Raw genomic sequence first — 12,500 nt, 5'->3', positions numbered from 1 at the left:
ATCATGTAGTATTAGAAGATATTCCAGAGGGAAAATTGGTGATCAACAGTTGTCCAGCACCCCCAGTACTGGATAGTTTTAGATCTATTTTAATCTCCTTAATAAGTCCTATAGCTATGCAAGTGAGTGCATTTTGATAACTGCTGTGCCTAATTTGTAACAATTACTGTCAACCTTCAGTTAAGAGACTGTTCATTCCACACTGGCCCAGAAAAGAGTGAAATGTATGACTCGTGTGCATAATTTTATTCACATCATATTTCATACTGATTATGTATTGATGACATTGATTCATTTACTCTTTACAGCGCCACTTGCATGGATATTAAATCTTATTGACCACAGATGAATTTTAATTTCAGATTGGTGATAGATTTTTCCATCAGCTCTGATAGTATGTTTGACTTTTTCATCATTAACCCAGGCAATCACACAGCACTGAGTTATTGCATTGAAACAAAAAGTGCACACTTCACTTGGTAATTCTTTATGGATTTACAATAGGAACTTCATTAATGTCTGTTGTAAGGATCACAAAAAAAACAACATTTATCTGCAAATAGGAATTTAGCAAGCTTCAAAAATCTCGGGGAAAAAAATAGACTTCTTTGTCTTCTTAGTGCGGTGGTGGAGGTGGGGGTATGACAAATATTTGAAAACTTTTAACCATTAAAATTATGCTGCCATATTTTGATGCTTATATTTGTCCTTTTCCCTTACTCAAGTTTATGAGGTAATTTTAAATGTATGTTTGTTTCTTAGTGTTAATTACATGACATTATGTGCACTTTCATTTACTAATATGGGGAGCTACATAGAATAACCATTTTAAGAATAAAAGTTGAACTTTTTAATTGCAAACTAACCAGTCACTGCTGATGAGGTATTTCAAGCTTCTTCAAGGAGTGCCAAGACATATAAATGCTTAAAGATTTTTATGATTTGGATTCTAGTGAAGTGAATCTGCAGGGCAGAGTTGAGAACAATGAATGAGTAACATAAATATTTGGAGATGCCTATTCAGAATAGAGGCAAAGCTGTTTGTAGTTACACTTGGTAGCAAAAAAGAAAAAATATGCTAGAAATAAAATGGTAGACCTTCTCTCCACTCCTTCTGATGTAAAAGCTTAATTTTTCCCCAAGTTAGAGCTTCACTTTGTTGCTGGTTTTATACCATTTCTTTCTCTGACTTAGCAAAGTACTATACAAAAAAATGATTGTTGCAGTTCACCAGCATGCATGGTGAGAATGAAAGGATGTAGAGATGAGATGGAAAATGTTGCTAGATTGTGAAGCACTGAATACAGGCAATAGCAGTGTTAGGTAGGGACTAAGTATAAAGCACACCTAAGAAATATGAGCAGGATTTCATACCATCTTTTATAGTATAAGATGGTGTAAATTTAGAGATGTTAGGGAGGAGAACTGCAGAAAAACCAGGTTTACCTGTTGATGAGATTACATGTATTATGCCTTTCATTGAAATCTGTTTTCCACACCTTTTCCAGGATGGCAGTGGTAGGGTATTCATTTTGGAACACTATATTTTAGGCAATGAATAAGAACCTATTAGTGTATATTTTCTTAATGTTGGAAGCCAAAAAAGAGACAGGTGGCCTTCAAAAATTAATAGCTCTTAAAAGGCATAAGGAAATACAACTTAAGGAAATGTTCTTGTCAGACCTTGGTGAGAAGCTGTGTTTTGGGGGTGCTGTTAATTAAGAACATTTCCCTGTTGGCATAAGTGTCTCACATTTTTGCCCTTGGTGCTCAGCTCACCATGAGCACGGTCAATTCACAAGGTAGTTTTTATAAATAAAGGTTTTGGGCAAGCTGAACGTGGTCCAGAGAGATATTAATGAGAGGGCAAGGGGGAAGAGTTAATGAAAACATACTTCCTGGTGGAACATAAACTGCTTTTTGGAACTGGAGAGGCTTTAAAATTATTTTCCCAAAACCCTGTGGCGTTTCTTTTCTGGAGGCGATGAGATGGGGAGAAATGACAAATGGCTTCGTTTTATTATTTTCTCCTCTCTCATTCTCCATATTTTTGGTAGGGAAAATTGGACATTTATTTTGGCCATTTTCCTTCTATTCGCAGAATCAATTACATTTTTGGTGTATTATGCGTGGTAAATATACTCAAGGATCCTCTGGCTTAAAAGCAATGAGTTGATTATTCGAACATCCCTTCTTTAAAGGCAGTTAATTGCATGGAAAACATAGGCCCCCATTGTCTGGTCCCTTTAAACTTTTATTCTGAGATTTGTTCCCAGAGTCTGGGCTGTGTAGTGTAGTTGTTGTTCTGCATCATTGGCTGTTGTATATTCCAAGAAAAATAATTTTAAGCTTTTAAATCATACAGTGATTGAAATCTTGCATTTCAGATGGACTGAAATCTCAGGCCACTAGTGTTCAAGGATCTACAACATTTTATAACCTATATCACTTAAAGGAGGCTTGGCTAGCTTCGGGAGAATGCTGCCTTCTAGAGGGTTATGTAAATCAGGAATTGTGGCTAATTTTTTCTTTTGTAGATTGCTGCCTGTTCCGGAATTTTTTTCTTCCACTCAAAAGTGTGATGGTGCCATCTAGAATTAACCTGTGCTTTTCAGTGGAACAGGAGTTAGATCACATCTCTTTAGTTGGAGGAAAATTTAGTGAGTGTTCTAGTCTACATGTCACTTCGCAGTTCCCCCATAGTTACATAATTGGTGTTGTGTGTGTCCATCGTAGAGGACATTTGATGCTCATTTATTAAATATGCTTGCTGGCTGCTGCTGCATCTTTGTTCTGGACAGACAAATTACCTTTCTCACACTGAGCTTCCACTCTGGGGAATTAAGCCTTCACCACTTTAATTAGCTTGGAAGTAGGGGGTTGCAGTTCCTAATAGACTACAGGCTCTTTCTAAGTTAGGGAAAGGGTGAAACCAGAACTTCCTGGGAAGCTCAAAATGTCATTTAAAAACCATAACAACCTAATATGTATTATTTCATTCTGGTAATTGCAAACAGATTGTATTTGACAAGTGTGTGGATTTCCATTTCTGACTTAGACATTGAAGCCACCCTTGCATTGAACTATGTTCTTTTATCTATCACAGGTCATTAACACATTACATGTATTGATTCACATATTTGTGTAGCTATTAAGTGACATAGCAGATAAGAAATAGTGAAAAATATGTGAATATTTGTACATAGAAATTTTCATATAGACACACACCTATAGGTAGTACCAATATGGGTGAATATTTTTCACATGGGGATATCGGAATAATAATGATAACTGCCATTATTTGTTGAACTTTTATTAAGGGCCAAGCACTGTTGAAAATGCTCCCGTATGTATTATGTAATTATCATAACAGTGTCATTATCCCTTCTTTAAAGATGAGCAAACTGAGACACAAGCAGTTTAAGCAACATTCCAAAAGGTTACATGGTTGAGCATATTAACCCAAAACTTCCTAGGTAGGAACTTGTCTTGGAATGTCCCCGCTATTTAAAAAATTCAGGATCCCACTGCTGGGCAAGATGTTACATTCCTTTTGGAAAGACACTTGCTCTTAACAGAGTTAAGCAATTAATTGTAGTACTTTACACCAGAAACTTTCTGAGCGTCCATTTACTGTCTCATTTTCTTTGCTAGTAAAACTGCAGAAAATGTTATGCTTTAGTTCTTCACTGCCAGAGTAAGTAGCATAGAAAGCCTCTATCAAGTCACAGTTGGAAAGTAATCTAATAAAAGAAGATTAGTGAATGTGGGGAAGACAAAAGCAGTCATGTTTGAGTTTAATATCTCTCAAATTTAGCATTTTAGCTAAGATGCCCGTTTTTATTTCTTGCAGGTCTGCTAAAAGGTCAGAGTAATGCAGAATGCGTGCCTTCATCTCAGATTTGTTCATCACAGGTGGATCCCATGTGTCTTCAGTAGACAAGTCACCTTTGTAGCTAGCACCAGTGCCAGCTCCATGCCATTGCACCTTCTTTAGTCTTGATTGCCCTTCCCGCATTTATTGGTGTATTAAAATGACTGAATATGAACATTAAGGACTCCATGAACCTGGGCTAATGGGAGACTGTAGAGAAAATGAAAAAAGATCCACCAGAGGACATCTTGTGGGGGGAGGGAGCTGGGGGGGAGGGAAATGACTAATGAAGCTAATTAAAAAGAAGCATTCAAATCTGCTTTCTACCCTCATTAACAATTAGCAGGGCACTGGCCAGAGTTTGTACCCTGTGTTTTACCTTAACAACATTCTGTTTGCTCTTTGTATATTTAAGTGTTGTAAGGAAACGTGTTTCAATCAAAACTGACCATGAGATAAAGGAAAGAGATGTGGCTTTTGTGATATTCTATCACAAACACTTATTGTATCTCTGTAAAATACAATGTATGTATGCATGTAAGTGTTTTTGTCCTAATGTTGCTACTCCCATGGCAAAGAAAAAAAAAAGAATGAAAAAAAGAAAAAAAATTGGAAAAAAAAATCAGGCTCATAGCAGCTACTGTGTAGAAAATTCCCCCTACTTCTAATTTGCTGAATGAAGAAAAAAAAATCTTTTATTTGTGATATTTTCAGAGACATTTGCTCTAGTATGGTGTATTTAAATAATAAAAACTTAAAAGAAAAAATATATAATGGTGTTTGGGTTTAAACACTGCTTTTTCTCTTCTGTATTTTGAAAAAATTTAGTTTTTATTGTTGTTGAATAACAAGCTCACTTTAAATTTGAAGGAGTTGAGGGAGGTGGAGTGTATATTTATTTAGCTCCGGGCCAGTAAGGTATTCTTCAAATTACTTAACCACGCCATTATTGGCAGGGGTACAAAGTAGTTTCTAACAGGGTCCTTTCTATAAGTCAAGAATATTCTGTTAACAGCATTTCGTTACACTTCTATATCACAGTAAGTCTTTTGTGTTTATAAATACTTGAGTGTCCACTATTTTGTTTATTCTTTTTCTCAATAGCAAAGCCTTGGGTATTGATGAAAAGTATGTATTAAAAAAAATACGGCGCAACTATCCTGTTCTCTTACTGAGTTGATAGCTTTTGAAGGAAGTCACAATTTCTAAGTCATACCTGTACATATTTTGAAGCTCACTTAGTTGTAGGGACCCAGAGCTCTTTTTTTTATAGTGATCTTTGATGGGTGAAGTAGCCATTTCCTGGTGACCCTTAGGCTCGTGTGGTTGGCTGTAAGATGTTTATTTTGTTTTGCTCCTACACTTCTTTACTGACTCTGCCTTTCCGTATGTATTTTGGGGGAAGATTCTGACTTCATTTAGTCTTAGTCTTGAGATACTGAGTTGCTGGTTGCAGGCAGCAGAGTGTCCACCACAGTGCCTGCACTGCCCGCAGAGCTGCCCTCCGGAAAGCATGCAGTATAACAGCTAGTGCTGGAAGGAGGAAAACCAAATAGGCCTGGAGGCTGAGGTTCTACTGCCAGCTTCCTTAGATGTGAGCAAATTTCAGCTACAACTTCCATCACAGGCTAATAAAACCAGGTGTGTGAACGCTACTATTTTAAATTTTCTTTTTTAAGATGGCATTTTATTTTGTTCCAGAAAAGCGCCTGATGTAGACCCTCCCTCTGAGAATAGCCGTGGAGCCATGTAGAGAGGTGTAGCTCAGCACATCTCAACTACCAGTCAGCTTCCCTTTGAGAACTTCTGTGCTCACTTCCTGTTTTCAGAGATTCCAGGGCAGGGGGAAAAAAAAATCAGTTGAACTTCAAACCTCCTAGAGGAGATTGTAAAGGCATTGAGTTGAAGTGAATAGTTTTGTTAGACCCTTATAAAAATAAAATGCAAGAAAATAATATGAAGAAATCACATATATATGTTTGAATTAGATGTCTGTTTGAATTAGATCCTTGGGGAATTTCTTCAAACTAGTTCTGGTTCTTATATTTGTTTGTTTTTTTTCCTTTAAGGAACTTTCTGAAGGAAGTTAGACTGGGATGGTAAAGGGGGAAATGGGTTAATGAGATTGCAGGCATTTTCTATATTCTTTTTGGCATAAGCACTTATGTCCCTGATATGTACAAATTCAAAGGAGGTGGTTAATAACTTTAGTAAATAATATATTGTGGCATTTAGTGATGTGGAGGGCTAAGGTCATTACGGACTTTAAATAAACTATTATATGGCTGGTTCCTCAAGCACTGCTGCGTATTTAATAATGAGCTTCTAAAAGCATTTCTTAAGTTGCAGACCTATAAGATTACAAATGTCACTCATGTTAGTATAATCCACATGCAAGTGATGAAGCCTTCTCTTTGATGTGCTAAATTGGAGAAGGACTAATGGAGCTATGAATATACAATAGAACATATTTAAGTAGTAGTCTTGCTTTAGGTGAAACACTTTCTTGAAACCAGAGGCATTTCAAACAATAAAACCCGGCTCTAATGGGGATGCTCTGTGTGGATAGAAAGCTACTAAAAACACTCAGGTTTATTCTGATGTGAGCAGCGATTGTGTGCAGTTCCTCCCCCAATCTCAACATTGCTTAGGAAAAAAAAAAAAAATCTATGAGTTTATTCCACCTTTCATCCATTGCATTTGTGATGTTATTTGTTAGCGAGATGGACACTGTTCTTTTGAAAGGAGTTATTTAATATTAACCACGTCATAGAACAAGATGGCCCCCAGTCCCTACAAGCAAGTGCAATTAAAAATAAAAGCAAATGTTACTGAGCCCTGCTGAACTCCTGACAAAAAAAATTATGTTTATGATACATATAAATGTCTCAATCATGCAAATTGTCACTCTTGCTAATGAAACAATTTTGTAAAAAGATTGTCCTCTAAAAGGGTTTAATGTTTTTTACCTATCTAACTGTCTAGTTAGATTTACACATCCCGCAAGGCAGGGGAGCCTGAAGCTTTTCCAAACCAAATCGTTTGCCACTAGAAACTATTTTCAGCTCTTCATGATTTATTAGGAAATAGTTTAACCCAGACTGTAGTGTCTTATAAAATACAAAATGAGAAAACTGTCACACCAAAATGAAGTCTGTGAAATTGTCATCCTCTTAATATTAGCTGTATTTAAATTTTCTTTTGCCCTTATTAACACTGATATTTGAAACAACTAATCATCTAAAATGAAGCTCTTAAAGGGCTTTAAATGTCAATATAGTAAGATTCTAATGTGCACTACTATTTATATAAAATATTTCTTAGGGCCCATAAATCATATAATAAACAGTGAACCCAAGAGCTACATATGGAATCTAGTGAAGAGTTCCCATGTAGCCTAATTGTATTTAAATTGAGGACATCCAAAAACCCCATCACCCTTCACCCCAAAGACCCCTTCACCCTTCACCAGGGAATTCTATCCTGGGTGCTGTCCCACCTATGGCCCCTTTAAGAGGCCATTGGAAAAAGGCCATTTACAAGTTAATGTTACTTATAGCTTTGTTACTAAGACTCACCTATTGTTAGTCCAGCCAAGTCACAGAAATGCTTATTGCAGTTAAATAGCAATTTGTTTCCATGAAACTGCAATTAAAGTATTACTGAGCAGCCATTTTAGATTGGCAGTGCTCTGAACGCATGTTAAACAGCCAGCTACTCCCACTTGCAGAGTCTGAGATCTGACTAGCAGCAAAGTGTAACACATTCGCCGATGCTGGGTACCTAGTTAAAGAGGCATTTGTAGCCCTCTGCTCCCATCGTGAACATGCTGAGAGCAATGACAAGTCGGGGCTGATTTTTCGAAGGTGAACTTGCAACTTACCTCAAGTGAATACTGTTTTCAGTTGTGCAAGAAGTGCTTTATGCTAGTAGATATGTGCATGTTTCCTAGAGGGAATGTTTTCAAGTTCAGATTGATTCTGCTGAGAATGGACGGCAACTCGGAGGCCTCAAGCCAATAATGTACTACAGGCCCTGACATGTTACAGCTGTGTAAACAGGGCCATTCTATTTCCTAAATCACAACTAATAAAGCAGAGGATGAAAATCAATTGATTCTGTTATAAGTTCTTTGAATGACACTGGAAAGTTGTTTAATGACTCCCTGTTAGAATGGACAAGCCTGAGTAGAGTCACCAAAGTACCGATTTTAATTGTCTCTCTCCCCTCAGAACCAGGGCAGGATAGCCTTTCCTAGGAATTGACATCACCATCACCAGATCAAAACCTGCCGGGGAGAGGAAGGATCTGAACTGAGTTCTTCCCGTAGATCTGACATTCAGAATTTGTTGAGTGAGAAAGGTGAAGTGCAAAGGTTGCATTGAAAATGTGAAACATTGATGCAAGATCCTGAGAGAGAAAAGGATTTCAGAGGTGGTGTTTTAAAATGCAATTAGCACTGAATTCTAACCAGTTTGGAAACAATCATTAGCTCATGAGAACGGGAGGCATCTCACCTTCCTTCACTCTAGAACAACCCCCCATCTTGAACTAAAAGGTTCACATCCCCAACTTCTTCAAAAACAGTTTCTATATTTGTATGCTTTCACCTGTTGTTTGAGCTGCAAGTTTTTTCTTAAGTTAGAGTTTCTTCCTAAATTAAGTTTTCATTTTTGGTGAATCGAATGTTTTTAGGAACTGTAAAGAGAAAATCTGAGGACAAACAGGATTTACAAATGAAGATTAATTATGAAACCTGGAAAGGAAATTGATTTCTTGGGTTGTTACTGTACTGTTTTCTTTATTTAAATAAGGTTTGGTAGGAATAGGTGTGTCTTAAATTCTATTTCTCTAAGGCCTCTGATTCCATTTCTGTCATCAATCATGGGACTTAAACTTGCCATAAACCTTACATCTTTAAATATAATGTTTAATATAATAACTTTATCTTGGAGTTGCATAAAGCTTTGTAAATGTGTTTATACATTAACTTTTACAATGAACAAGTACTTAGGCATGCAATATCATTCAGTCCTCATAATCCTTTTAATTATTATTCCCTCAGTTTTACAGATGAGGTAACCAAAGTTCAGGGAGATTACTTATTTAGCAGGGCTAAGAGTAGAGTCGAGGTTAGTGGGCACTTATTTTGGGTGTAGAATTTAAGGAGGTGTCAAAAAATCAGTAATTAAGATAATCTTTTAATGCAGCATTTAAAAAAAAATCAATACAAAAAACATACATGATGAACAAAATGTCACAAGTTTAAGTAAAGGTGGGGTCAATATTACTTACTTTGTTTTTGCTGCAGCCTCCAACATGTCGGGGTGTTGTTATTAAGGCCCAGAATCCCAGAATTGCTATCGAACGCTGGCATTTGGGGCATTTTGGTAAAATTACCTGCACTGATGATGTGCTTTATCCTGTTAGCTATAACTAGTTTCTTTCCTCTTAAAAAAACGTTGCATTTTGTCTTTATCCAACCTGAAGTGCCAGCTCATTTAGATTGCCCACATTTCAGCCTTGCTCTAAGAGATATTTCTTTTGAATTTTGAGAAATCTTAACTCCTTCATGATGAATAATTAGGTATAATTGATAATAACTCTGCCCACAGATTGTTGTTGCTGAGGAACAAGAACAGGACTTTTGTAATCATGTTAGTTCAGAAAGCAAAATGGATCAACATACTCCACACAAAGTAGTAAAGGATGTGTTTAGAATCTTTGAATGAGCTGTGGCTTGAGCCACATAAAAGACCTTACGATAAATTAGATTATATAAAAGTCATAATACACACACATGAACATTTTTAGGAAAACTTTTTACATATTCTAGTATGATGTAAAAAGCAGACATCCCTCAAAAGAACTGATGTTTATATTTGTTGTTTTAAGATGGGAAAGCTCTGAGACATTCAAAGAGAACAAATTATACCTTTACTTATACACCAACAATTATCAGATTATTTTAAAATTTTGGTTGGCTATACTTTCTTTTTTCCCATTAATTGCTAGGGTCTAAAAAGATACAAAAAATTGTAAATAAATTACTTGAACATACCGTTAAATCCAAGCTGCTTTTATTACAAAGGGAAAAATGGTTAAAGAAAAATATCTACTCCGATTTAATGAAACATTCTTTGATGTTGATATAAAATGGTGAAACAAAGCAAAAAAGACTTCTTTTTTGTGTGTATTTTTGCGTAGATTCTTGACTGCAGTGGATTTGGGTGCCAAAGTACCAGTTCTTAAAGCCCATAATTTCTATATGTTAAATCATGGGGTATCTCACAAATACCACCTTAGGTTATAAGGACCTGGAAAAATATGTATAGATCAACACACCTATAGATTCAAAATACAGAATATCAATAGAAAAGGGCAAGGTGCTTTGTAGATATGTGTACATTATGGCCTAAGGTCATAAAATTAGTAAGTTAAGTCTGGTAACAACACGGGGGGTAGGCAAGATTTGCACCAGGTTTGGAGGCTGCAGAACCCATATACTCAATTACTTGGTTATACTATATAGTATGACCAAAAACCATGATACATTCCAGTTTTTCAATAAATGCCATCTGTACCCAGAGTTGAATAGCCAGTACAAACCATACCCTGAATAATATTTACCAGTGGTTTTGTTTTTTGTTTTTTGTTTTCTTGGCAGTGGGTGGGAGTGGATGTTTATGAAATTGATAATAGATGAAATATTTTCTCTTAGAATTCTAGGCTACGAGGAAATTTCTATCGTGATAAAAAGGAGGGTAGGGAGAATGGAAGGAACAATTGCCTAGATAAATAGCTCTGTGAGGGAGTTTAAGGGGCTGGGGTCTCTCACTGCAGTTCAGGAAGAAGGATGTACAAGCTCCACAAACACCCCCGCCGTACATCTCATTTCAATGGTTTTGTTTGTCTTATTTCACGACTTTCAACAAGACCCTCTGCCCTACCCACCCACACAGGTGCTTTTGCTGTGCGTGGTAAAACTCAAGCTATGATTTTGTGTACTTCAAGCTCATGTAAGGCTGTGACATCAGGAGGTCTCAGACATCAGCAGAGTTGGCAGTTTTTAAAAGTTGATGTGATAGAGCATTTGGTGACACTTCACAGGTGTGTCAGGGAGAGCTAAGGCGGAATGAAAATTGCAACAGAAAAAACGCAGACTCCAATGCTCTTGATGAAGTTTGAGGTACCACTGTGGAAAAAAAGGCCTCTGGTTCGTTAAAGCTACAGCCTCTGGAAATCGAATCCTTTCTTTCTCTGAGAGTAGAGGGAGGCAGTAGGAGTCAGAAGAAATGAAGGGGGCAGGTTTGAGTTTTCTGATTTGTTACTGAGTGAATCAGGAAGATAAACAGGCTTGATTTTGAAAAGATGGGCCATCCTAAATGGATTTCTGACACTGAGGTCTAGCTAGGCCTTTCTTTCTTCGTGGGGATGGATATAATTCACAAAACTCCATCAGCCACCTCATGCTGTAAGCAATTGTTTTTTTACCCTCTTTAAGTAGTAAAACATGTTTTAAAGTTTTAAGAAAGAGGGAAAGAGAATTCAGGCTGGCTTTGGAGCTCTTGAAAACCAGACAGTCTTTGCTGTGGGTCAAGTAAAGGTGTAGCTGTAATATTTTTCTCCCTAAGTTGTGTTCTATATTTTTTTAGCCTGGAATTTGATTTCTAGCAGGCCTACCAAAGCGTTCTGCCTCTGGAATCCCCTTGTTTTGCATGCAGATGGCATGTTAATGAACTCACTACTGTGCATTTTATCCCACTCTGGACACATTTGTGACATTATTTTTCAAAACAAAATGAGGTTAGGCAGTTGGTTGATTGGGCCTGATGAGAATTGGGTGACTAAGTTAAAAACATTCTCAAAACAGTATCCACTTACCCAGGGTTGCTGCTAGATGTTCTATGAAACAATCCTTCGCTGCTAAAAAGGTACTTGGATTTCCCTGCATACATAGAGACTTGTAGAACTGTGTGCTTTCCAGAAGGTGTGTGATCAATTTCATTCTAACACTAGGTAATTCTGGGCTGTCTTTTTGATTTCTTGAGTATCTGTGGGCATCTTGTGCATCTTTTTTTAAACTTAGGTTTCTACACCATCCTCCTGACTAAGGGAGAGTCGGTACTCATTGTTGTCTTACGGGGAATGTTATGAAAATTAATGATGGACTATTTCCCTCGTATTTTGTGCTTTGTGCCTTTTAGGAGGAAGGTGCTTATGCCTCCCCACTCTCTCCTCTTATTTTAAAGCATGTAATAAAGCACATATTGCACTGTAGTGAAATAAGCACCAAACTGGGAGTCAGGAGACACTTGAAATTTAATTCTAGTTTTGAAAGGAAGTCAAATGGCAACTATGATTAAATTTGTCTTTCTAATCACATATTAGCCATGGGCTAGTCATTTAATCTCACTACCTCATCTTGCCCATCTGTTAAATAGGAATTTACTAACAACAGCTATATTTGCCAATGCATTTGATATATCATTAAAGGTAAAAGGGCTTTATATTCTGAGGATGAACACTATTTTGGACTGTAAATACTGAAACACTGGAAAATATAATAACTTCTCTGACTTAAGTGTTAATTATAAGGTCTTCAATTTACTTCAAAAATTATTGC

At 36.8% G+C, this 12,500-nt stretch overlaps 1 protein-coding gene across 3 annotated transcripts in view; it reads left to right on the top strand.

Moving 5' to 3' along the window:
* The window catches only part of LMO4 (LIM domain only 4), a 17,114-nt gene extending 12,466 nt beyond the window's left edge, over positions 1-4,648 (top strand). For all 3 annotated transcript variants that reach the window (XM_004026087.5, XM_055372577.2, XM_004026088.5), the window contains exon 5: positions 3,854-4,648. In XM_004026087.5, coding sequence (XP_004026136.1) covers positions 3,854-3,862 — 9 coding nt within the window. In that variant the 3' untranslated portion in view covers positions 3,863-4,648. The remainder of the gene's footprint in view (positions 1-3,853) is intronic.
* The last annotated feature ends 7,852 nt before the right edge of the window (positions 4,649-12,500 follow it).

This window comes from Gorilla gorilla, chromosome 1 (assembly GCF_029281585.2).
Source record: "Gorilla gorilla gorilla isolate KB3781 chromosome 1, NHGRI_mGorGor1-v2.1_pri, whole genome shotgun sequence".
Classification (NCBI taxonomy): domain Eukaryota; kingdom Metazoa; phylum Chordata; class Mammalia; order Primates; family Hominidae; genus Gorilla; species Gorilla gorilla.
Note: the sequence above shows the minus strand (reverse complement) of the source record. Positions and strands in the feature narration are given on the sequence as shown.